Source organism: Sander lucioperca, chromosome 11, assembly GCF_008315115.2.
Source record: "Sander lucioperca isolate FBNREF2018 chromosome 11, SLUC_FBN_1.2, whole genome shotgun sequence".
Lineage (NCBI taxonomy): Eukaryota > Metazoa > Chordata > Actinopteri > Perciformes > Percidae > Sander > Sander lucioperca.
Window position 1 is genome coordinate 29,184,946 of NC_050183.1, and position 26,304 is coordinate 29,211,249.

At 41.9% G+C, this 26,304-nt stretch overlaps 1 protein-coding gene across 7 annotated transcripts in view; it reads left to right on the forward strand.

The window, feature by feature from the left end:
• Nucleotides 1-26,304, forward strand: part of szt2 (SZT2 subunit of KICSTOR complex) — a 164,016-nt gene that overhangs the window by 100,583 nt on the left and 37,129 nt on the right. For 3 of the 7 annotated variants that reach the window (XM_031311751.2, XM_036007498.1, XM_036007500.1), the window contains 10 exons: nt 1,161-1,211; nt 6,954-7,127; nt 10,646-10,837; nt 12,639-12,841; nt 13,564-13,730; nt 14,619-14,716; nt 15,680-15,812; nt 20,229-20,359; nt 22,482-22,529; nt 24,940-25,061. In XM_031311751.2, the coding sequence (XP_031167611.2) occupies nt 1,161-1,211; nt 6,954-7,127; nt 10,646-10,837; nt 12,639-12,841; nt 13,564-13,730; nt 14,619-14,716; nt 15,680-15,812; nt 20,229-20,359; nt 22,482-22,529; nt 24,940-25,061 (1,319 nt within the window). The remainder of the gene's footprint in view (nt 1-1,160; nt 1,212-6,953; nt 7,128-10,645; nt 10,838-12,638; nt 12,842-13,563; nt 13,731-14,618; nt 14,717-15,679; nt 15,813-20,228; nt 20,360-22,481; nt 22,530-24,939; nt 25,062-26,304) is intronic. The other 4 variants (XM_036007501.1, XM_036007499.1, XM_036007496.1 and 1 more) reach the window with 3 other exon arrangements.

The window sequence follows — 26,304 nt, forward strand, 5'->3', positions numbered from 1 at the left end:
TTGTGTTTCCTTGCTTGTCTCTAGTAGGTTTATTGATGGAACATGTTAGCTTTGGCTGACCTTTTAGAATGCATTTTTGCGTGAAACCTTGACTGTGTCCTATATTTTTTACATGTGGTCAGGTTAGGAACGAATCCCTTCACGGCTAATATGGAAGAATGATTACAAACAATAACTCTGAACGTATTTTTAAAAACCACTACATGCAGAATTTGAAAATGTGTGGTACCCCCTGTAAAAGACACTGTTGCAGACTGAATCTACATTGAAAAGAATGGGCTGATTGCAACACACAGACTGCACCAAACTAAACCATATGCCATGAGAATCATTTGAAAGATCTTCTAATCTCATAATCATTCTACACATGCTGTCTTTAAGTCTACCACTAGAATCAAGTGTAACAAGCAAGAGCGTTTTCTTCCAGTGGAGTGGAGTGGAGTGGAGAGTGATAGACTGCATGTCATTGGCCTTATCGCCGTCAAGGAGGTGATTTTTTTAGTTTGGTTTGTTTGTCTGTCAGCAGGATTACGGAAAAACTACTAGCATCATTTTTATGAAACTTGGTGGAAGGTGTAGCATGAGCCGAGGATCTAAATCCTGGGGCGGACACACAAATTATACTTCACTTTCGTTAAACATTGCAAGATAAGGCATGGCCTTGGCGGAGGTCTGTACCTTTCCAGTGCCAGTTCCCCAGTCATTTCAGAATAATGGTTTCAGATTTTGATTCATAAAACATAGTAATGGTATTGGTACTTGGTTCATGATGAGTTTACGAGTTTATCCATCCACTCTCTTTCCTTGGCTTTTCTATTCTCTGGGCAAAAGGGAGGGACACATTGTCAAAAGGTCATCAGTGTATCACAGGGCCAAAAGATCCACTGATGGGCAATTGGTGGAAGTGTAAGAAAACCAAAACACATTAAGGGATTCTCACAAAAATACATGCCCCACACAAAGGTCCTATAAGGATTTGAACCTATGACCCTCATGCTGTGAGGCAACAGTGCCTGTCAACACAATTGTGAAGAATTCACGCCAAAGGGGTCCCGACCCATTGGGAGTGAGAATGTGTTGGTTAAATTGGATTGGAAGGGAATTAATTATATTGGTACATTCCTAATGCTGTTCTCTGGGTGTCTTTAATGTGGGCCCAGGTACCATGTCGGAGCTGGTTCAGCAACTCCTCCCACCTTCTCAATTTAAAGGTACCCCCCTCTTCTTCTTCATGCTGCTACTGGCCCCCATGTGCTCTGCTCTTGGCCTTTTTTTCCTAATGGCATTTCTTTGCAGTGCTGTACCTCCTTTTGTTAAGGCTTCCCCCAACTTATATGTTTATTAAAAACTGCATACATCTTTGAGTTGCCTTGGTGTGTGTGTGTGTGTGTGTGTGTGTGTGTGTGTGTGTGTGTGTGTGTGTGTGTTAGAGGATGGATACCCGAACTTCGGGTTCGGGTCGGGCTCGGTCACATCAGCGTGATAAGGCATTGAACATTTTAAATTAAGCGGCTTATTAACGTCGCTTGTTGCCCCGTGTGCGCTGATGCGCTCATCTGTTGACATTTCCGAATGCCCTACAGTTGCTTAATAAAAGCGGGCTTTCCACACAAACAAACGTACATGTGTCATTAGTATGAGAAAAAAAATGCGATTTTAACTGTATCGGGCTCGGACATAAATATATTAATGCCTGTCGGGCTTGGGCCGGGTTCGGTTACTGCCCTGTCGGCCTCGGTCAGAAAAATGCGGCTAGATCCGCACTCTTTTGTGTGTGTGTGTGTGTGTGTGTGTGTGTGTATAGTCCAGTTGCACTCAAGGATGAACTGATTAGATTTTGAAGTTCATGAAGTTTTCTGACCATTACTCAACGTCATAACTCAGGAACAGAAGGAGAGACGGTTTGGTCGGATACTGAGTTGGTGACACTCCTCTTGAAACTGGTGAATGGATATATCTTCTGTGCTGCCCGGTTGAAGGTGTGTGTGTGTGTGTGTGTGTGTGTGTGTGTGTGTGTGTGTGTGTGTGTGTGTGTGTGTGTGTGTGTGTGTGTGAAACATCCAGGTTTTAGAATTTGTAGTTTTTTTGCAGTAACATCCATATTTGAAGCATTGTCTGTTGTCATGGCTACAGCTTTGTGTTCTATCCTGTTCCTCTGCTAGTCCATCACAGGCTCATTGTGTTTGCTGATATTGAGCTTCAGGTGATTGTTGTTGCACAATGTGTCTAAAGCTATCAGTCATCTGTAAAACAATAAAAAATAAAATAAATAGTCTCTAAGTAAAGACAGCATATTTCTGAACTTCCATTTCAACAGAAAATACACTTAATACCTCTTTATTAAATTCCTTCAAAGTCTCTTATATTATGAGTCTGGACAGACATGGATTTAAGCTGCTACTAAATGGCTGGCAATACACACATGCACATGCATTGCTCTGGAGAGATATCAGAGCGAAGGAGCTGCCATATAGTCAGCGCTCCGAGCACTTACAGGTCCAGTGCCTTGCTCAAAGGCACCTCGGCAGTGCCAAGGATGTGAACGGACACCTCTCTACAACTAGCTGAAGTCTCTGGAGTTTGCTGTTGGCTGTGCATGTGCTGTACATCAAGTTGTACTATACTATAGTTGTATTATTGTTTTTTTTTTAACTGTTTTTAAGGCCCTTACATAGACCATATCAATGGTTTATAACTGGATGGTTGTTTGTATGTGAGTATAAATGTATACTGTGTAATACTGTGTAATTATGTATATTTATTTTTATAGGGCTAGACTTTATATTTTTCTAAACTGATGTAAATTCTGCTTTTCATTCAGTTGTTTAGCTGTGAGCATGAATTCAATAAACTCAAACTCTAGCTACCGGCCAACCCTCCGCTTCCAGAGCCAGGTCCCTACAGACTGAGCTACTGCCAGCCACATAGTATCTGCTCAGATGTCCCCACTGGTCTGATAGGCAGATCCATCTGAATACCATGGCCGGCGCAGCTGTCCATCCACCATCCCTGTGCACAAAAAGCCACCTGTTAGCAGCCCCTCTGGCATCAGAAGAGGGGACCTTTCTACTTGAATGTACAATTCTGTCACAAAGGGCTGTCACGATCATGAATTTTAGTTGAAGATTGTCACACACATATTTGCCATTATTCCATTTACTTGTGTTTGTTTTATGCCACCCAGCGGTGCTGTTGCGTTTGTCTTTGCAACTAGGCCTGAATTCCAATCTGTTAATTTCATTGGCTGCTCATCAAAATGATGCGAACGCTCGCAAAGGAGTGCCAATTATTATTGAAATAGTTTGCTGAAACATTGTGTCACCTCTGGCTCTGCTGCACATATATGAATTTAAATAGCTTGTTCTAAAACTGTTGTGTAGGCCGACCTAATGTAACGGAAATTTCATTCATTCACATTTTCATTCATTCATTCTGGTCGGTGTTTACATCTCACCGCAGGCCAACGTGCAGGACGCGCAGCGCATGCTTGCCGACCAGATACTATGTGTGGAGCGGACCAACCCGGACTCCCTAGTTATTGTCCTTGGTGACTTTAATAAAGGGAACCTCACTCATGAACTCCCTAAATATAGACAACATATTAAATGCCCGACCAGAGAGGAGAACATTCTGGATCACTGTTACACCACAGTCAGGGATGCTTATCACGCCGTCCCCCGTGCTGCACTGGGACACTCTGACCACGTCATGGTCCACCTGATCCCCGCCTACAGGCAGAAACTAAAGCTCTGCAAACCTGTAGCGAGGACATCAAGGAAGTGGACCAGTGAGGCTGTGGAGGATCTCCAGTCGTGTTTGGATTGTACTGACTGGGATGTGTTCAGGACTGCTACCAACAGTCTGGATGAGTACACAGAGGCTGTGACGTCATACATCAGCTTCTGTGAGGACTGCTGTGTTCCATCAAGCACCAGGGTGAGTTTCAACAATGACAAACCCTGGTTCACAGCCAAACTCAGAAGGTTAAGGCTGGCTAAGGAAGACTCGTTCAGGAGTGGGGACAAAGACAGATTTAAAGAGTCAAAGTACAAATTTAGCAAGGCAGTGAAGGAGGCTAAACATCGGTACTCTGAGAAGCTCCAACGCCAGTTCTCAGCTAACGACTCTGCGACTGTCTGGAAAGGACTTAGACAGATCACCAACTTCAAGCCTAAAACCCCCCACTCCTTCAATGACCGACACCTAGCCAACGACCTGAACGAGTTCTACTGTCGATTTGAAAGACAAAAGGACAGTCCTGACACCATCCCCCACGACACCTCCCTACAGCTACAGCCACTGTGCATCACCTCCACCTCGCCCACCTCAGCAGGGTCCTGGGCCCCCCCACCAATGCCCTCCTTAAAGGTCCCCTCCACCTCCACCCCCCCCTCCCACGTCAGTGACGACTCTCTCCATTCACGAGAGGGACGTCAACAGACTCTTTAGGAGACAGAATCCCAGGAAAGCTGCTGGACCGGATGCTATCTCCCCATCCAGCTTGAAGCACTGTGCTGATCAGCTGTTTCCAGTGTTCACAGACATTTTTAACACCTCACTGGAGACATGTCACGTGCCAGCCTGCTTCAAGACCTCAACCATAATCCCTGTCCCCAAGAAGCCAAGGACCACAGGACTTAATGACTTCAGACCCGTCGCCCTGACCTCTGTGGTTATGAAGTCCTTTGAGCGCCTTGTGCTTTCACACCTCAAAGCCATCACCGACCCCCTGCAGTTTGCCTACAGAGCCAATAGGTCTGTAGATGATGCAGTCAACCTGGCCCTCCACTACATCCTCCGGCACCTGGACTCCGCAGGAACCTACGCCAGGATCCTGTTTGTGGACTTCAGCTCTGCCTTCAATACCATCATCCCGGCTCTGCTTCAGGAGAAACTCTCCCAGCTTGGTGTGCCTGACTCCACCTGCAGGTGGATCACTGACTTCCTGTCTGACAGGAAGCAGCATGTGAAGCTGGGGAAACACGTCTCCGACTCACAGACCATCAGCACCGGATCCCCCCAGGGCTGCGTTCTTTCTCCTCTGCTCTTCTCCCTGTACACCAACAGCTGCACCTCCGGTCACCAGTCCGTCAAGCTTCTGAAGTTTGCGGACGACACCTCCCTCATCGGACTCATCTCTGATGGAGACGAGTCCGCCTACAGGTGGGAGGCTGACCACCTGGTGACCTGGTGCAAGCAAAACAACCTAGAGCTCAACACTCTAAAGACAGTGGAGATGGTTGTGGACTTCAGAAAGAACCCAGCCCCACCTGCCCCCATCACCCTCTGTGGCTCCACAATCGACACTGTGGAGTCTTTCCGCTTCCTGGGAACTACCATCTCCCAGGACCTCAAGTGGGAGCTGAACATCAGCTCCCTCGTCAAGAAAGCACAACAGAGGATGTACTTCCTGCGGCAGCTGAAGAAATTCAACCTGCCAAAGACAATGATGGTGCACTTCTACACAGCCATCATTGAGTCCATCCTCACCTCCTCCATCTCCTCCATCACCATCTGGTACGCTGCTGCCACTGCCAAGAACAAGGGCAGGCTGCAGCGTGTCATTCGGTCAGCTGAGAAGGTGATTGGCTGCAATCTGCCGCCGCTCCAGGACCTATACGCCACCAGGACTCTGAAGCGTGCTGGAAAGATTGTGGCTGACCCCTCCCACCCCTTTAAAAAGTTCATATGCAACGTGGAAAAACGAAACCGGTGTGAACAGTTCCTGCCCAGTGCCGAAGTTGATGCAATTTAAAGTTTTAATAACTTGTGCACATTCAATTTAATTTACTTTTATTACCAGCCTTTCAGTAATCTGTATGGGTTTCTGTGCTAGTAATTACATTTGGAAAGTTTCTGTAACAGTACAGCTTCCCTCTCATTGTTAATGGATATATGTGATATGTGATCATTTTGGTGAAATATATACGATAATGAATAACTAGAAAAAATGGGCACGTCTCCTTTATGGCATGTTTTGTTAGAAATGGCAAAAAAGTATTTCTGAAATGCATCTGTGTCTCCTCTCTCCTGCCTGTGATGGCATGCATGGCGCTTCCTACCTATTATGTGTAATAATACTAGGGGATCGTTCGATACTGGTTTTTCAGGGCCAATACCTATTATTAGTAGTTAATGAAACCGATAACCGATATTTGGAACCAATATGAATTTACAGTGAAAATTAAAATCTTTAGGTCAAAATTAAGATTTTGGAATGTTACAAACTCCAACACAAAACTTTGTTTAAATGCTTTAAGTGATTATTTAATAAATGAGAAACTTTCAACATAATACCCAGTAACAGAGAGTCAGATAGTGTTGTGGGCGGGACATTAAGTCAGACTCAGTGGTGAGTGAAACCGAAGCAGAGGGACAGACACAGAGCTGTAGCCGAGCCAAAGTAGACCACTTTTTAATTCATTAACTTTATCGGTTACCAGGCAAATAAAACGCCGATACAGATAAGTTGCAAACTGACAAAAAAGAACGGCCCAATAACAGGCCAGGGCCGATAATCGGTCTATCCCTAAATAACACCCAGCAGCATGTCAAAGCTAACACATCCAGTGTTATAGGGCAACTATACGCTATTGTAACGCATGTGCACAGTTGAAATGTGATGAGGAACTGAAGGATCAAAGGATAATAAATGGATATACAGACTCCCAATTTCACTGTTAGGTTCTACTGTGCTCATATTAAATCTATTCTGCTGTAACAAAACTAAAGGATGAGGTGACAGACATGGCAATTCAAACCAAATATTATATTTTCCAGTTATACAAATGGATATTTGCCTAATAACCCCGAGGCTGAAATAAAAATTGCTTCACTGTCAAGGCTCCTTGGATAATTTTGAACAAAAGCAAATGATTTGTGACTCGGCGGGTAGGAGTTGGAAACCTAATGGAGACTAGATTTCATTTGAACATATCCCCCTGCTCTTTCAGGTATCGCCTGCATCGCCCTCTCATTTGTGGACGTCCATGGTCGTCCCCTTCAGGTTCCAGTTCCGGACTGTGCAGCACTGCAGAGACCCGAGAACTGCTCCACGCCCCTTCATCCAGACCATTTTGATGAGCTGACCGCTGTGGGTAAAGTGAACTCCATCAAAATCAGCTCAGGTACCGGTAAACCTAATTTGGGTTGTGATATGCTTGATGCTGGTTCAGGTTAGATAGTGGCCAGACTATGGGCTCTATCTTGCACCCGGCGCAGCGCAGCGCAAAGCGCGACGCAAGTGTCTCCGCTAGTTTAAGACCGAAGCAGTTGTCAATTTCCCGTCCAGCGCCAACGTCATTTAAATAGCAAATTCCCCCTGGGCCTGATCCATTCGTGGCGCTGTATAAAGCTAAATACACTGGTCAAGTTGGTAAACGTGAACAGTTTACTGATGACATGAGGGTTATGAATTAATGGGTGCCTTCACGCAGTAATGCCCTTGAATGTAAGAAAACGCAAGATGAAGCAAAAATGAAGGTCCATATTCACGCATGAATGCAATTACCATCCCTAATAATAAGGTATGGTACTATAAAAGTAAACCTATTGAACCAATGCAGGGAGAGGATCAGAATTAGCTTTATTGGCCAAGTATGTGTACCGGTGCAAGGAATTTGACTCTGGTTTTCCGTTGCTCTGAGAATGTGGTCAGACTGTACCCATGTCATTTATACCTGGCTGTGATTAGATCCCACTGTGAGACAGGCTGCCTTCAAATGTGCTCTGGGTGATCTGATTGATTCTGATGTGCTGTCTACATTTACACCTGAATAAATATGCACCGATCCAAATAAGATATCCAGATACAGATCACATGTTAAAGGCCAAATCTGCCGCAAAATGAACCTAGGGGTTAATAACACGTGTACCGAGTCAACCGTTCTCTTGGATATGTTTTCATGCTAATCGAATGTGACCAGTTTTAGCGCAAACCACTAATTAGCTTATAACGCTAGTCGTCGGGGCAGAGGGTAAAGTAAAAAGAAATCACTGTTTCTACACCACTAACAAGGCTCAAAAGAGCACCACACTTCCACGGTAGCATAATGAGGGTCCCTACGTGTACACTTACAAAGTTCTCAATGCTTCGGTTTATATGTAGGGACCCTCATTATGCTAGCATGAAAACATATTTCGATCAATTCAACGATCGACTCGGTACACGTGTTATTAACCCCTAGGTTCATTTTGCACCGAATTTGTCCTTTAATACCAAGTGGCGTCTTAAAACGTCCAAGCCCACGCTGCATTAATGACATCTTCAGGTTTATTTTCTCAGACTCTGCAAAAGCTCCTGCAAATCCACATGTCAAATCAGTGCAGTTTCCCTTTTAGAATTACAATTTTTTTTTTTTTTACAAGGTTACAGTAAGTAGGCCCCGACTCCCGGGAGCCATTTCATTGTATAAACTGCACTAATTTGGAAATGGATTAATTACAGTCATAAAATGTCAAGCGGCGTTATGGGTAACAGTCCGGCTATTCAATTTAAAGTCTAAATATTAAAAGCCCCTAAAAATGAACGAGTAAATCTTCCTGGTAAATGAATACAACTGTGTAATATGAAGAGATTGTTGTTCCTGGAGGCTAGATTTGTCAATGTGACACTGCATCACAGGGCCATAAATCAACATTAAATCATGGTTCTGAGGGCTCATTAATATAATTGTCTTGATAAAGTGTTAGCCATACTGTGTTGTCAGTGTTGCAACAGGAGAGAAGTGATAAATAAGACCCCAGCTGTTTGGTTTGGGGCATTTCAAATATCGCTATCCTCAAATGGTGGGTTTTATTAGTTAAAACGTTACTGTTCAGTGACAATCATAATGCATGTCCCCAAATTTGTTATTGTATACTGTTTAAAAACATATTAATGGAAGGTTACCCAAAATATTATAAGTTTGCATGATGTGGAATTTTGATGAAAAGCGTAAGAAGGAAGCAGCAGAGGACAGAAGTGGCAACGGCAATTCTTCATAATATCTAGTTTGTCAGTTATTTCCATATCGGAAACATGAGTATTATTTTTCATTACCCCTCTAAAGATGATATTTGTATCCGACTGTACGAATGAAGTGTGCGAGGTCTGTGTGAGTGCCTGACACAAGGGGAGATGTGGATAATCTTTGACTTGTGTTTTAAATATTAATACATCACAGTCAGAATAATCGTGATGCTTGGGAAAGAAATGACACCATGGTAGAGATGATAAATAACTTCAAGTCAGTACTGCTGACCTACTGTAAAATTAAGACCACATTTCACACAGCAGACTCACACTGCTGCTTCCTCATTTAAATTGAATGTTGATTCCTGACGCTCTCCCCCCCAGAACACTAACCCTAATAACCCCACTATATGTACTCATTAGGGCTGCACAATATATATAATAAATATATATATATATATATATATATCATCATCGCGATTATCAACTGGCCCAATAAACACATGGCGAAAAACTGCGACATATCACGATAGACACTAGATTTTTTTTTTGTGTTAGTTGATAGAAAATATCAGCAGAAAACTGCATTTGAAATGAATTGCATTCATTTTTTAGCCATGTCTTTTATATCCAATTCAATGTTTAATTTGTTCAATAAAAGAATGTTGGAAATGATTTCCTTTCAGTAGTTTTAAATCCAACAAACAGTTTGTTGTATTTCAGCAGAATACTGAAAGCAGCAGAACTGAGAACACTTTAATATCTGTTTATATATGGCAAGATATCGTTATCGCGATATTCAACGTCATTGCATATTTTCCTCATATCAAGCAGCCCTAGTACTAACCTGTCTTTAGCTATTTTTTTTAATTATTTTATTTTATTTTTTATTTTTTGGGGCATTTTTCAGCCTTTATTTGGATAGCACAGCAGAAGACATGAAAGGGGAGAGAGAGGGGGAATGACATGCAGCAAAGGGCCCGCGGCCCGCTGCGTCGAGGAGTGAACCTCTATATATGGGCGCCCGCTCTACCAACTGAGCTATCCGGGCGTCCTGTCTTTATCTATTTTAAAACTACTCTAAACTAGGGCTGCACAATATATTGGTTTTTTTTATCGCCATCGCGATATCAACTGTATATAGATATCAAAAATATACAGTACATATTGTAAACGGCTGCGACTTATCGCGAAAGACACATTTTTTGTATTAGTTGAAAGAAGAAAGAAAGAAAGAAAGAAAATATCAGTAGAAAACTGCACTTTAAAATGTAACTGTCATTCTTTTTTTTAGTGCTGCCTTTTTTTCAATTCAGTGTTCAATTTGTTCAATTAAAGAAAGTTGGAAATTATTTCCTTTCATTTGTTTTAAATTCAACCAGCAAATTGTTGTACTTAAGCAGAATACTGGAAGCAGCAGAATTGAATTCACTCTAATATCTGTTTATTTATCGCAAGTGATATCGTAATTGCGATATTCAGAAACGTTTTCCTCATATCGTGCAGCCCTTCTCTAAACATTTTCCAGATGTCATTGATCCCCTTTTAGGAACTGAAACAATATTATTTGGTGCAGAGTCATTACAGTCTTACAGTATTTTTATCCAGTTGGTTTTATGTGAATGTGTGGGAGTACTGAGTCAAAGGTGTTAAAGCTGCCAATCACCATTGTGTCTGCTTGTGTTCTAACAGAGCCACAGCTGTATGTGCGCTTTGACATCTGGGAACAAGGCAACGTCAGCCCCTTACAGCTGAGCGATAAACTGCAGGGGGCGCTGCGCCACGCGCTCTGTGATGTCGTCATGGAGCTGAAAGTCTTGCCCAATCCTCTGTGTCTGGGGGTGCTTTGCCCAGCAACCAAAGCTCAGAGAGAAGAGGCTAAAGGTGAGCTCATATTTTTTTTTCAGCGTATGTTTCCTCACCAAAAAAAAACCTCCCGTAGTTTTTTTTCTTAATCAATGACTAACATGTACCGTATGCAGGGTTCAAAATTAGCACCATCCACCAGCCAAATATTGGTAAAATATGCAAGTGGCTGGTAGATTTGCTTCACTTACCATCCAAAGAAACAATGGTAATCTATTGAATGGCTGGTAAAATTCGAACATTCACTTGCCATTTGGCTGGTGGATGAAAAAGTTAATTTTGAACCCTGACCGTATGGACCCAAATATAAATACGTCTGAAAAACGTGAGATTGTCTTACATTCGGGGTCGGTACTTTTATGTCAGTAAACATTCACAACAGCTGATGGCGCCAATTAGCAAGCCAGCTGGCATCGAGCATGACGAGCCGCTGGAACCAGAGCATGGGAGCGATGATAGTGACAATGAACTGCAGCTCGGGCCACATTTTTCTGCCCAAACTAGAGAGATAGATTCTGTTTTTTTCATGTCCAAACCCGACCCGAGCTCAACGCAGTTAATGTAAACTAAAGCACTGAGTTTGTGTCCATATGTCTGTCACGCTGCTGAACCTTTTCACTAAAAAGAAGCCCTGGGTATCCTGCTCCGCCTTTGAGAAAATGAAAGCTCAGATGGGCCGATCTGGAATCTTCCCTTTATGACGTCATAAGGGGAAAGGTTACCTCCCCTTTCTCTGCTTGCTATTGAGGAGGAGAGAGGGGGGGCAAGGTGGAGGGTGGGGGTGTGGCCTTGACCAACTGCTATGCTTCACTCGTTTGCAAGACATGATGTCTCTCTCGTTCTCATGGGCGGGCCAAATTCTCTGGGCGGGCAAAGCAGAGAAAGGGGAGGTAACCTTTCCCCCTTATGACGTCATAAAGGGAAGATTCCAGATCGGCCCATCTGAGCTTTCATTTTCTCAAAGTCAGAGCAGGATACCCAGGGCTCAGTTTACACTTATCGCCATTTCTAGCCACTGGGGGACCATAGGCAGGCTGGGGGGACTCATATTAATGTTAAAAAACCTCATAAAGTGAAATTGTCATACCATGGGACCTTTAAATCTCTTTATTTTAATTAATTTTATTATATTATTTTTTTAATATTAATATAGTTATTTTCATTCTGCACAGGCAAATCACACACATGTCCATCTGTCTACAGTGCAAGTTGTGAACTTGTGAAAAAAAACTAAGGAAGATCAACTCACTATTTACCAAAGCTCTCTTCTTTCATTCTTTACTGGTAAAATACACAGTCTCAAATGAACTTACAGTGTTTTCTCTCACTTTTTGGAAGACTTAGGTGTGTGTATTTGGCGGGGGGTTAAGGCGTCTTTCCTCAAGAAAATGTAATTATTTTTTAATAAAAAAAAAAGAAAAAATGCAATTTCCCTATACATTTTGTGTCTCCTTTTAGGTTTTTGCGTCTCTTTGTAGTCGTGTTGTGTCTCTTTTTGGTAATTTGTGTTTCCTTTGGGGTTGTTTTGTGTCTCTTTTTCACATCATTTTAGACCTTTTTTATTACTAGCATATCTGTGTCTGAAACGTTGGCAAAGCTAGAGCAGATCATAAATAAATAACACTCAAAAAGCTTAAATTAAAGAAAAAAACGTTTCCAAGAAGAGAATTCCAACTACATCATTAGATCTGAGAAAAGTCTTCATAGTTACATTTATTCGGCTTGGCTGCTGCAGCTAAACCTTATAATGACAGGGACAACCCTGACTTGGATCTAACTGCCTTGTTGTTTGTTTCTTTCTTTTAAAATGTGTCTTCAGGGCTGCTGATTCCTTTGCCCGAGGTGAAGGAAGTGAAGGACAGCCCCAGGCAGAGCAGTGGCTCCCGGGTCTTCAAAAGCTGCCCTGCTCCTATCACCTTAACCCAGTCTGTAGGGAGCACGCCCGGGACAGGGACCGCCACGCCCGAGTCCACCACACCCACCAGCAAGAGCACCCGCCGCAGCTTCTGGGACATACTTCAGGTCAGTTCCTCCTGAGGAAGCCTTTCATCGTGGAACTCTGTGTTTCCTAATCACTGGCTACATTACAATTTAAAACAATATGCATGGACGTATTATTGTAAATGAGTTGTATAACTGGGTTAAATTAATATTATAGTGACACTGTGATTTCTTTAAATTTGCTGACTGAAATAATAACTTCAACAGAAAGCACCTACCTCATGATATTATTCAGTGTTTTCTGTACATTACTGATACTCACTGCCTGTTTAACATTAATAATCTAACACCAACAGACCAAAATGTCTTGAACAATTATAAGCCAATAGGTAGTCACCATTTGAGTTTTAAAAGAAAGGTTTTTGAATTGTCCTTTAAATTATGATGCTTACTAATAGTGTTTGACTATCATGTTCCAGCTTAAAATGTATTGTTTGCCAGCTTTACTATTTACAGTTTACACTTTGTGGAAAAAATTGTCAAACTTCGGAGAAAAAATACGCCAAAAAATGTAAACAAAAATGTCCAAACAAAATGTCGAAAAAAAAGTCAAACATGGAAAGCTTTCAATGTTTGATGTTGAAAACACGTCAAAATCATCAAGCACCAACTCCGGGCCACCGGGCCATCGGGCGACCCTTACTGTTGAAACCTGCGGTTACATTTTAGCCTGTATTCCTCCATATGAGCCAGTGCTACACACAAAGCTTATATTCGTTATTTGTGACTTCAATGTGTTGCAGAGTAAGCCAGATTCATCCGAGCTCGGGAGCCCAAAGACAACTGACGACATAGTGCAAGAAAGAGGAGAGGAGGGCCGAGTAGCACGACGAAGACACAAGACGGAGAACGTAAAGCAGCCGTGGAGCCAGGAGAAAGCTCTGGCTGTGGAGCTGGAGCAGACCCAGAGGTAGAGTATAACTGCAACTCTTATCAGTAACATCAGTGCATTGAGTTATTACCAATGGGTGCTAGAGCTGAAAGATTTGACCACAAAAGGGTTTTTGCAATTAAAACTATTTTTATATTACCAAGAGGGAATAGAGGTGTGAGTGGGCGGGCAGTGTACTGCACTCTGTATTCAGCAACCAAACAGCAGAAATCATATTTTTATATATATAATTTCCAGTTAGCTTTTAGCACTGACTTAATAGCCTGGTTGACACCAGACCATCCTCAGTTGTAACTGAGAGTGGGTCTGGGCAAGGTTCATTCGCAGCTCATTTCCAAAGGGGCGTCACCAACGGACGGCGCTCAAATGCCTCTGGGGGCATTGGATAGTCCTTCAACCAATCAGACCAACGATCCGGGTGACGTAGCAGCGACAGCGGCATCAACGGGTTGCTGTGCTTGGGTAGCCGTCATGTTGAATGTAAACAAAAAGCTGCTCGCTGTCGCTGCGCTATCGTCACCGTTGTGATTGGTGCTTGATTTGAAAAAATTGGAAATGGGCTCTTGGCCAGACTGACTTGCAGAGCAAATCTCAAATTTGCCGGAAGTTCGTCAGGGTTTTCCCAGGCTACTGACTTAATGTAGGGCACAGAAACTATTTGGCTCTAAATTAATGCTGCCATCAGCTGGACATTGTCGAAAAATGACACTTGCCACCGGGCTCAACAACTTTTCTGGGGCGAAACCCTGAGTACCATGGGTTAGCAGTGTCATGAGCCCCTGACCTAGAAATCGTTGTTACTGACAACGCTCAACAAGCCTTTAAACCCCCAGAGCTCATGTCTGTTAGTGCTACACCAGCTGTAAACATGCCCTGATGCACTATGGGTGTTTTTTGGCTGTGTAGGAGGCAGATGTATCAGTTGGAAGAGGGAGATGCAGGCACTCTACACCCCATCTACCAGGTTACCTGCCAGCCATGGATCACTTTCATGGCTAAACTTGGTAAGTGTTATTTAAGTCTCATATTTTCTACCAGAATGCGAAACAATACAGTGGCACTCATACGTTTATGAACCCCTGCTAAAGTTGACTAAAAAGAGGAATAAATAAATCATCTTTTGGAAATTGATCTTAATGCCTTAATTAAAAAATGAGGAAAAATCCAACCTTTAAGAACACCAATTTTCTTTGTGAATGAATAATGTATCGTAAATAAATAAATGTTCTTCCTTAAAATACAGGGGGCATAGGTCAGTACACCCCTATGTTAAATTCCCATAGAGGCAGGCAGATTTTTATTTTTAAAGGCCAGTTATTTCATGGATCCAGGATACTATGCATCCTGATAAAGTTCCCTCGGTCTTTGGAATTAAAATAGCATCCCCTTCACCATACCTAGAGATTGGCATGAGGTACTTTCCATAAAATCATCTCTCAATGCAAACCAGCTATTAGGCAAAAACAAACCATGCCAATCTCTAGGTATGGTGAAGGGTATGTGATGATGTGGGGCTATTTTAATTCCAAAGGCCAAGGGAACTTTATCAGGATGCATAGTATCCTGGATCCATGAAATAACTGGCCTTTAAAAAGAAAAATCTGCCTGGCTCTATGGGAATTTAACATAGGGGTGTACTGACTCATGCCCCCTGTATTTTAAGGAAGAACATTTATTTATTTACGATACTTTTAAGGTGTCCTTAAAGGTTGGATTTTTCCTCATTTTTTTAAGGTGTCCTTAAAGGTTGGATTTTTCCTCATTTTTTTAATTAAGGCATTAAGATCAATTTCCAAAAGATGATGTTTTTTATTCCTCTTTTTAGTCAACTTTAGCAGGGGTTCATAAACTTAGGAGTGCCACTGTATATCAGAAAGACTGCATCTTCTGACAATGAGCGGTTTTATATTCTGACGTGTTTTTTTTCAACCTATTATCTCTTTTCTGACCTGGCTGCTGGAAAACAGGGTGCCCCTCCATTCAGCAGTGCACGGCTGAAATGGCTTCGCACTTCCTGCTGCCTTCCATCTTAGCAGAGATTGTCAATTTGGTCAGCTCTCTGGCCAGTGACACGACAGTGAAAGCATTTGAAAAGACGAGGTGAGTTGTTTGTGCTGGGTATGAAATGAGCAGTAAAATGGGTCTTCACCGTTACACTTCAAATGAAAGCCCGACCGCCTTAAGTGCTGACTTGTCACAACTTATTACAACTGCTTTTATTGCTGAGACTGGGAACTATATTCTCAGAAGGCAAAGCACTGCTACTTCTGCTACTTGGGCGGAGTGATTTGCTTGCAGCACCTGAGAAGCCCCGTAGTGAGGAGCACTTTGCCTTTCTGAGAATATAGTTCCCAGTTTGTATACGGTTAGAAGATAGCTGTGTCTCATGTGACGTTGTTATTTGTACACGCTGTGACTATACAAATCACAACATGTAAATAGGAACATGTTGGCGTTATTTTTTCACTTATTGGGAGCACTAGGCTAGTTGGAGTCGGTTACCTCCAGGATCTGTGCTAAGCTAGGCTAGCGGTGGGTGTGTCAGACCGCACAGAGATGAGAAGGGTATGTATGGACTTATCTAACTCTGGGGATACGGTGAATAAGACAAAGTCCCAATAAGTCGGCGTGTTCCTTTAAACAAGCTGAGCAAATTGTCATGTCCGGGGGAAACTATGGAAGTAAATCTGTTTCATCGGATTTTGAAATTAAAAAGCCATTGAATTTCTAGCACTGAATATTTTGCATTCAAATTATATAGCTGCATTTTTTTCCTCTGAATTTTCCTCTTCAAATTTTCAACAACAATTTTTCAAAAGTTCATAAATTAAGAATCAAAAATTCAACGTAAAAAATTCAGTATACCAAATTCAGATGCAAAACACAATGTTTAAAATTCAACTAATATATTTTCAGCTTGCTCAAATTCAACAGGCCAAATTTAGCTGCAAAATGTAATGTTTCAAATTCTGTGTTAACATCCGGGAACCCAAGGAAAAGCAATCGATTCTAGAATCTGGATCGGGAGTTTGCCATAGTAGCTGCAGCCAACAACTGGAAACTTAGAAATCAACTGTGTAGAGTTTGAATATTGGCAGTTTTATAAAAATTGATGGACAATTGCACATTTGCTCCGATCTGACGTGACAGTCAGCTGGTGGCTGCTGGGATTGCTCGCCGGCCGGCCGGCCGGCCAGCCAGCCGGCCAGGGATGCTCACAGACCCCACTGTCAGCTGGAAGCCTCACCATAGACTCGTGGACAAGTTTATTTCCTCAATCGTTTGTTTAAATAACAAAACACAAGTATCCATTATAAGATAAACGGCAACCTGCGGTTATCTGCCTTTTCGGAGTTATAAAGCTCCACAAGCGATTGCGGGCGTAACGTTTACAAGCTGGAGCACACACACGCGTGCACACACACACACACACACACACACACACACACACACACACACAGAGCCGCAGCCAGAGGCGAGGGAGAGCAGCGCCTGACAGGGCAGAGACATACGTCTCTCTTTAACATTCTTTTATTTAACGAGGGTTGTATAAAACATTGCTTGTCAACATTTGCTCAAACTTCTCTATTAACATGAACAAGTTTTAAGAGTCCTGTTGTCATTCAGGTCTGATAATGCCTCTCTGAACACTGGTCTGTCCTACAGGTGTACATTAGTGTTATGTGGAAATATATTTTTTATATAGCCTATAGATGTGCACTTATAGCCTACATGCCCAGAGACAACAGATGGGAATTATCATTGTGATAGCCTATATCATGGTGCAATACATTTATTGTCCCTGTTTTAAATAAGCCAATGAATGAAAATTATAAGCTTTGGTGTCTCCCCTTAAAGGTGCAGTAGGTAAGACTTATAAAACTAACTTTCTGTCAGATTTGCTGAAACTGACCCTATGTTCCAGTAGAACTACATGAAGCAGGTAATTAAAAAAAACATCTGGCTCCTCTGGCACCACCTACAGCCTGTAGTGTGATTTACAAAAATCCACCGCTCCCTGTTCAGATGCACCAATCAGGGCCAGGGGAGGTGTCTGACTGCGTGTCAATCACTGCTCATGCACACACATTCATTCTCCATTGTGGGTGGAGGGGCTTAGGAGACCGTTTGGGCTTTAGCAGAAAGGGGGGAGGGACTGAGAAGTTGTCAATGTTCAAATTCTTTGGCTAGGTCCTGTATCTTCACAATCCTACCTACAACAAGTCTAAATAACATATGCCATTATTTATTATTTACACATAGGCTATGTTAAAGAGAGACCTATCTCTCTGCCCTTTCAGACGCTGCTCTCTTACTGCTCTGACTCCTGCTGTGGCTGCCCAGCGAGCTCGTAAACGTTACGCCCGCAATCGCTTGTGGAGCTTTATAACTCCGAAAAGGCAGATAACTGCAGGTTGCCTTTTATCTTACAATGGATAATTGTGTCCATGAGTCTATTGAAGATTATAGGACCACCTGTAACACACTCCTTTCAGGAAGCTCACAATAATAGTATGCTCAGACTGGCCAGGAACATTTCGAATTATTCCTCACGTGTAGAGAAAAAGAAAAAGAAAAAAATCCAAGGTACTCTTCAAAATTATTTCTGAAGAAAGGCTGTCTGTGCTGCTACGAGTGGGTTGCTTCTCCCAATGTCTTTTACATTTTCTATCATGAAATATCCAGTACTTATCCATAAGTAAAATAAAGGCTTTTTAAATAATTCTGAAGAAGAGTGCCTTGGATTTTTTCTTTTTCTTTTTCTCTACACTCAATTGAATTCCCGACCCCAAAGAGCACCTTCAAGCATTTGATTGAACTTCTTGAGCACCCTGGACTTTTTTGTTTTTCCAAGATACTCCTCACATGTTTTACACAGAGAATATCAGCTTCTGCCTTCAAACAGACGCTTTAGAGTTCATTCTTTCAATCACAACAGACTTAAAAACCTATTGTTAAACCAGCTACATTAAATCCAGTGCAGTATTTATTCAGCTTTACGAGTCTCCAAGACCTTGTCTGTGTGTATGGTCATGTCATTTTCTGTTGTTATACATGTATGCTTTGTTTCCTTACTTGTGTGTTTATGTCATTTGTGGTAATGTTTCATGTATGTCCTTTGGTGTTATTCATCTTATGTATGTCTGTATGTATGTCTATGCCCTCTTTCTTATATGAGGTACCCAGGGATGCAAAAAGAATTTCAGCCCTGGCTGACAATAAGAGTTGTATCGTATTGTTGTATCATATCGTTGTATCGTATCGTATCGTATCATATCGTATCGTATTGAGAGACTTCCAGCTGACAGCGGGGTCTGTGAGCATCACTGGCGGGCCGGCCGGCGAGCAATCCCGGCTGCCACCAGCTGGCTGTCACGTCAGACTGGAGCTTCTCAAGTCCGACAACATCGGAGCAAATGTGCAATTGGCCATACATTTTCGTAAAACTGCCCGTATTTGAACTCTACACAGTTGATTTCTCCCATAAAAAAAAGTGAATTTACTAGTGAAATAGCAGACGAAATTGTAAAAAGTTTCCAGTTGTTGGCTGCTGCTACTATGGCAAACTCCCGATCTAGATTCTAGAATTGATTGCTTTTCCTTTGGTTCCCGGATGTTAACACAGAATTTTATACATTGTATTTTGCATCTGAATTTATATAGTATAATATATATGCGTTGTATTTTTGATTCTTAATTTATGAACTTAGAAAAATAAAGGTGAAAATTAGTTGTTTGTAAGTTTGAAGAGTAAAATTCAGAGGCAAAAAATTCAGATACATAATTTCAATGCATAAATATTCAGTGCTAGAAATTCAATGGCTTTTTAATTTCAAAATCAGATGAAACAGATTTACTTCCATAGAAAACAACCTTAAATAAGACTCAAGTTTTCCTTCTGATTTTATTTTACAATGTCCTTAGCTACAAGATTTCCAACAGACTGGATGATAACTTCAGATCACACATTTACTATGACATTTTCTACAATCATGTAACTCACTGAACAATAGAACACAAGTTTCTTCCAGTCAGTAGTGGCTCCCTTTCCCCTGCCAGACAGATAACAAGCAATAAAAGTTTGGATTGCATCCCAATTTGAAGTCTGTGAGTATACAGATGCTGCAGGGGCAACATTCTTGAGCACTACCGTAGAGACAGGGTTTTATTCCCGGGTTGTGAGTAGTTCCTCCACCTTGTTCTTGCATCCAACATACACAAGCGCTCGCCTGGTGGGAAGCCCGTGAAGGATTACTTCCTTATTGCTGCACTAGTGACTCCTACTGGCTGTTTGAGGTGGGACACAAACCAACAGCAGAGTTAGCAGACAACAGTGCATTGCAGAGGGAAAAGGATATTCCACATCAGGAGACAAAAGGGATAAAAAAAATCCTGTTGCCCAAGTGTAGAGGGACTTTATTCATCTTGCATCCCTTCATTCTTAATAACTCAAACCAATATTGTGTTACATATACATCACAATAACGGTTTTCTCTGTTTCTTTAACCTTTTCAGCTGTCCCCCATCTGGAGACATGTTTGTACCATTCCCCCTTGTCCAGAACCTCAGCCAGCCTCCAGACACTACAAGGAGCTTTGTTCTCATTGGCCGCAACTTCCATCAGTGGCACTGTAGCACAGAGCAAGGTAACTGCTAAAGCCAGTGTCTCTAAACATTCCCAGCAGCCACCTGCTGCCAGTGCTCATCCTCTGCACTGCTTACACAGCTGTACAGTAGACACAATGCAACACAATGAATGATTTGCAATCCATTATGCAACATAATGGTCATCTATAATCAGTTAAGTTGCATGTATTGGCCAAGTCCTAAGTAGTAACTCCAGGTACTAATTCAAAGGTAACTGCAACAGCAAATTCATTTGAACTTTTCTATGACATGGGGGATTGAGAAGCTAGCAAGTACTTAGTTTAAAAAGATTTTTACCTCTATATATTTACCCCATATTTTTGTCTTGTTAGGTTGATTTCTGTGCGTTGTCCAACGTTAAAATTGTATTCAACGAACAAACCAAATAAATTAGCGAAGATGTCGAACACGCAGGTCCTGGAAATGTTGGGTTTCTGTGAATGGCCATTTGAATGCCTAAACTGTAACATAGCATTGGTTTTGCTCAACACAGAAGCAGTTTCACACACACACACACACACACGCACACACACACACACGCACACACACACACACACACACACACACACACACACACACACACACACACACCCACCGTTTTATGTATCAAAAGGTGTACTCGCATCTTTCAGCAGCGAAACAAGCTGAGGGTAAAACGGGGGGGACTTCCCGGAGTTTCTTGACGTGCACAGGTGACTCCGCTCCAAATCAATCCAAAATCTTATTTTGTGTTTTTAGCAGGCTAGACGCTGTATTGCACCCCCAAACAAAAGTCCGGTTTACTCATCAATAGGGCTGTGTATCGACTGAAATAACCCAATACCATCGAAGCTTATCCAGTCAAACGATACATGCATTTAGTACTTTTTGTACCCATATCTAGAAAGAAGACTTGTATGTTTTGCTCGCAGCCAATCACTGCAAGTGTTCTTTGGCTTTACTGCGACATGTGATTGGCCCAATACCGCAGCAGCTACAACTCATACAGTCTGTGGTGTGGTGAAGTCAAACACATTCAAACCCTTTAAAAATGTACTTGTGTAAATTACATTTGGATAGGAAGGAGAGGTGGAGGCATTTTACACAACTAAATGCTTCCATTCAAATACTGGGTACCGAATGAAGTAGAAAAAAAAGGTATCAAATAAAGTACTCTTTTGGTATGGTATCGGTATCACTTTAATGGTATTGCAATTTTTGGAACAATACCCAGCCCTATTCATCAGACAGTTGGTTCTCTCTCTGCAGATACAGATGGGTCATTAGTGATGACTGAGAGGGATTACTTTTGTTTTAGTCTAAACTGTTTTTTAGGGAAATCCTACTCATTGTGCCTTTATATATAACAATGGAAGTGGGAATTGAGACTTATAGTAAAGAAAAGAAATTAAAACAAACAATTTAGTCTAATCTAGTGTTGTGTAGTTTAAATTGAAATGGACCAGAGGGTATCCAGAGGAGCTGATATTGATTAATGTTAAAGGTGCAGTAGGTAAGACTTATAAAACTAACTTTCTGTCATAGTTGCTGAAACTGACCCTATGTTCGAGTAGAACTAAATGAAGCAGGTAATAAAAAAAAAAAACATCTGGCTCCTCTGGCCCCACCTACAGCCTGTAGTGCGATTTGCAAAAATCCACAACTCTCTGTTCAGATGCACCAGTCAGGCCCAGGGGGGGTGTCTAACTGCGTGTCAATCACTGCTCATGCACACGCATTCATTCTCCCTTGTGGGGGAAGGGGCTTAGGAAACAGTTTTGGGCTTTAGCAGAAAAGGGGGAGGGACTAAGAAGTTGTCGATGTTCACATTTTTTGGCTAAGTCCTGGATCTTCGCAATCCTACCTACAGCACCTTTAATGAAGGCCTATATTGTGTAAAGACTTAGCTGCTGCATGTTGCTAACACCTGTTTTGCCCTTATGTAGAGGAGGTCTAAGCCTGAGTCCAAGCTTCCAACATGCTCTCCTTGCTGCTGCTCTTTGTTTCTGTGTTTCTATGTCCGTGCTAACGGCTATCTAACATCACTGTGTTATTTTGCAAGTGTCTGCTCTGTTTGTGTCGAGCTGTGCTATTCACTGTCCATGCCGCCTTGCTGTTTGTACCATCTCTGTTTGCCTACAGAAGACAGTTCAGATGAGGAAAACTCCCCAGTGCTAAATAGGTTCACACGTAAGTTTGCACACATCGATGCTGATGGGATGTTTTAAATTGCTGCTTTTGTTAGAAACGTAGTGCTTAATATGTGTTTTGGATTGTCTTTATTAAATAAATGTATTATTTAACACACAACACCGCCTAAAAGTGGACAGCTTTCAAACTCCTCAAATGCAATTCTAACTGCTTTACGTATTTACATAAGGCATAAAACAAAGACACTGGGCCCTGTTTTTGTGAATCAAGGCGTGAGGCACAAAGCACTGTCAAGTGACTAAAGGGAGAGGGATTTTGGAGAGTGGGTACACCTTCCCTAATTAAAGTGACAGAAATATTGTAGAACAGTACGAAACAAGCAACCTTTGCGCCCAGTTGAATTGCAGCTCTGGATTGGCAGTGGCACACCTCTCCTCTGAATACAGCGCCCGGCGAGACATCAGTACTGGCTAGGGCTGGGTATTGTTAAAAAATATTCCATACCAGTACCGATACCAATACCGTGACTTTGATACCATTTCCTAAACGATACTTTTTTTAGATACTAATTTTAAAAAATAGTAAGAAATTACAACAATATACATTACGGCACAGATTTATTTATTTATGTTTCAGCTCCTACCACGTGAGCCGTCTCTGTAACGTAGAGTTTTTCCTGCGTGTCTCTACGACGTGTAACGTTAGACAGCCAATCACTGACACTATGAGAGCTTGGTGGAAGCATGCTGCATGCTGATTGGTTATTAAATGACGAGGCATTTTTCGATACTCGATACTTTAGAGGCAAAAATGACAAACTTCAACGGCTGCAGATTATATCAGCTGTTTCTAATTAACGTTAATTTCACAAGATGCTTGATAACAGGGCCAAAGTGATCTTTCGCGATCTTTTGCAAGCCAGTGTCTGCACTCAGCCAAAGATCATTTGTGAGCGAAGAGTCTGTGAAACAGCGCTGTACAATCAGAGTGGACTGTGTGTTTTTGCAGTACTAACAACTCCCAACAGATGGTCAAAAGATCCGTTGATGTGACAGGATCAGTCTCCCAACATCTCAGTTAAAAGTTCATTCATGTCATATCAGTTATTTAAGCTGATTGACTAAGATTTGAATCAGAACTTCCAAATTTGGATCAAAAAGATACATTTAATCAACATTTCACATCTGTTGGTGATGGGTGTATCTTTATTTAAATATCTGTGCTGAGCATATTTAGGACAGTTAGTAAAGTTATATATTCAATCTTTTTTGATGTAACTGATTTATAACTTCAGTGACTTACAAAAGTAAGTACGTACAGCCCTAAAGACGAGCGTGGAGCTTACTCCCCGGGCAGACGTCAGTGTGCCCGAGTACATGTCACTTTGCCAGTACAGAGCTGCACTTTGTGCTGCGTGAAAATACTCAATGAGTTTCTTAAAAAGACAATAAAAAGGAAAATACCATACATTGAAAATAAGAAATAAAGGAGACAATAACATGATAATTAAAATAAAGGCTTATAAATGACAGTGCTATTTTAGTGTTGTTCTAATACAGTAAATAAATAGCTCAAAGTGAAAAGGCTCAGGTTTGAACCCAGATGCACGAGTCAGAGATGAGCAGGTTATGGTCAAAAATGGCAATAATCAAAACAGGCAAACCTATCTGAAGAAGGGTCAGGCAGGCAGAACTAAAGGCTGGAAAGCGAAGGCGTAAGCACAATGAATAATCTGGCAGGGAATGAGTGGAAATGGGCGGGTATATATACTGCAGGGGTGACGGGGGAAGTGGGAACAGCTCAGCAGGTGGGCGGGGATGGAAATGGCAGGAGACATACGTGGCAGGAAAAACACAGCAGACAGGGAAATGAATGCTGCTGAAAATACATTTGTTTAATTTAAAAGACCTAAGAGTTGAAACAAATTGAAATACCATCCGACCAATCTCTGGTAATGGCATTACCTCATAATGTCCTTCCGACTTAGATATAATGTCCCCAACATATATATAGATACTGGATTCTGAATGATATCATGTTAACATGGAAAATAAACACTTTTGTTCTCTCTCCCACTGATCATTTTCAGCACATTTTTTTTTCTCTGACAAATGGCTGGAATTTCTAGAGCAGCATTACTGTTTCTTCCAATAGGCAAAGCTGTCAGTCATGTGTCAAAAACCTTGGAAACCTCTCAGAGAATCCTGGGTAATTAGTGCATTTGGCTTCTGGGTTCATAAAGACCCGCTGGGCAGTTTCTCAGTACATGTGCAAATTAAAATGAATTACATGTAAAAAGTTGATCCCAAAGGCATGGTACGGTGCTGTCCATTGACCGTTATCCTACAGTTAAGAACAGATGAAAGAGGGTCCTGACAGTCATTAGGGAGTCAGTGTAAAAGGACTTATTGCTTTGCCATTTCACTGAGTTTCTCTCTCTCGTGCCCAGCTCATAAGGGCTTTCAGCGCTTCGAGGCTCTGGAGCAGAGTGATTGGTTCAGTCCGAGCCAGGCCGGGGCTGGGCTGGCTCCCCGCCAGAGGTTCCTCTTCATCAGCATCGTGGACAAAAAGGTGACTTAGCATATGGTAGCCTCAGTATTGTGAATGCCCCTTTAGGCCAAGAGAACAAGACAGAGTTCTTAAAAATACAAAAGGTCCTGATTGTTTCAGCTGAGAATACATCTCTGAACATTGAACCACTGTTGTGTTAAAGGGTACCTAACTCTTTTTTTCAACCTGGACCCTATTTTCCAGTGTGTTTGTGTCTAAGTGACTGATGGCAACAACAATCTTTGAAACTGGCCCAGTATTAATGATCGCTGCAGTAAACAGCAGCGAAACAAGCTGTAATGTAACGTTAATGGGCAAATGTGCACCTTTAATTTTTGTCCACTAACTGTTTTTGCCACTGACAGGCTCAGATTATTATTCTAAGTGTCTGACAACATTATGGAAAGGATCCCTACAGAGATAGACCTTTTTTGTTAAAGAGTAAGATCCTTTTTGTTATCGCAAAAACCCACCAGACTCCATGTAAATAAACAGTAATTTTATCATCGTAAAACACACTTCATTCAAAGTCGACAAAAACAAAATAAAACTATGCAAAGCTGTCTTGGTTCGTCTTTCCACTGCTCCAACAATCACCACCCTGATTTGGTTGAAATAACCCCTTAATTCACCCATTTACATGTGGAAATATGCTGGATCTATACACGCTAAAAGTATTATTTATTTAAATGGAGTCTGGTGGGTTTGGTGATGGTGATTTCGGGGCTGTTTCATGTTAACAAACAGAAAGGATTTTACAAAAGGTCTATCTCTGTAGGGATCCTTTCCATAATGTTGTCAGACACTTAGAATAATAACCTGAGCCTGTCAGCGGCAAAAACAGAACTTTTAGTAGACGCTAACTGACGCTGAACATTTGTCCTATAGGGTTACATTGCAGCGCAGTTCGTGACTGCAGGTTACAGCATTCTTGCTCAATACTGGACCAATTTCAAAGATGTTTTAGTCACTTAGACACCAATGCCAAAACAGGGTCCAGGTTCAAAAACCGAAATGACCCTTTAAATGCAGAAGTGCATGTCCCCTCACCGGTCCTTCTTTGCATTTAACAGCTTCTTAGGTAGATGAACAACACTGACTTACTCATAGCAGAGACGGTTTAGTTTCCTGTATCAGTGTCACGTGGGCCACGGCCACGCCTCTTTAGGAGATTAGCGGCAGGTCCTGAGTGTATTGATTCCAACGGGAGAAGTGAACGTGAACACGGATTATGACTTTTGCCCCATAGTCACCAAAGTATATA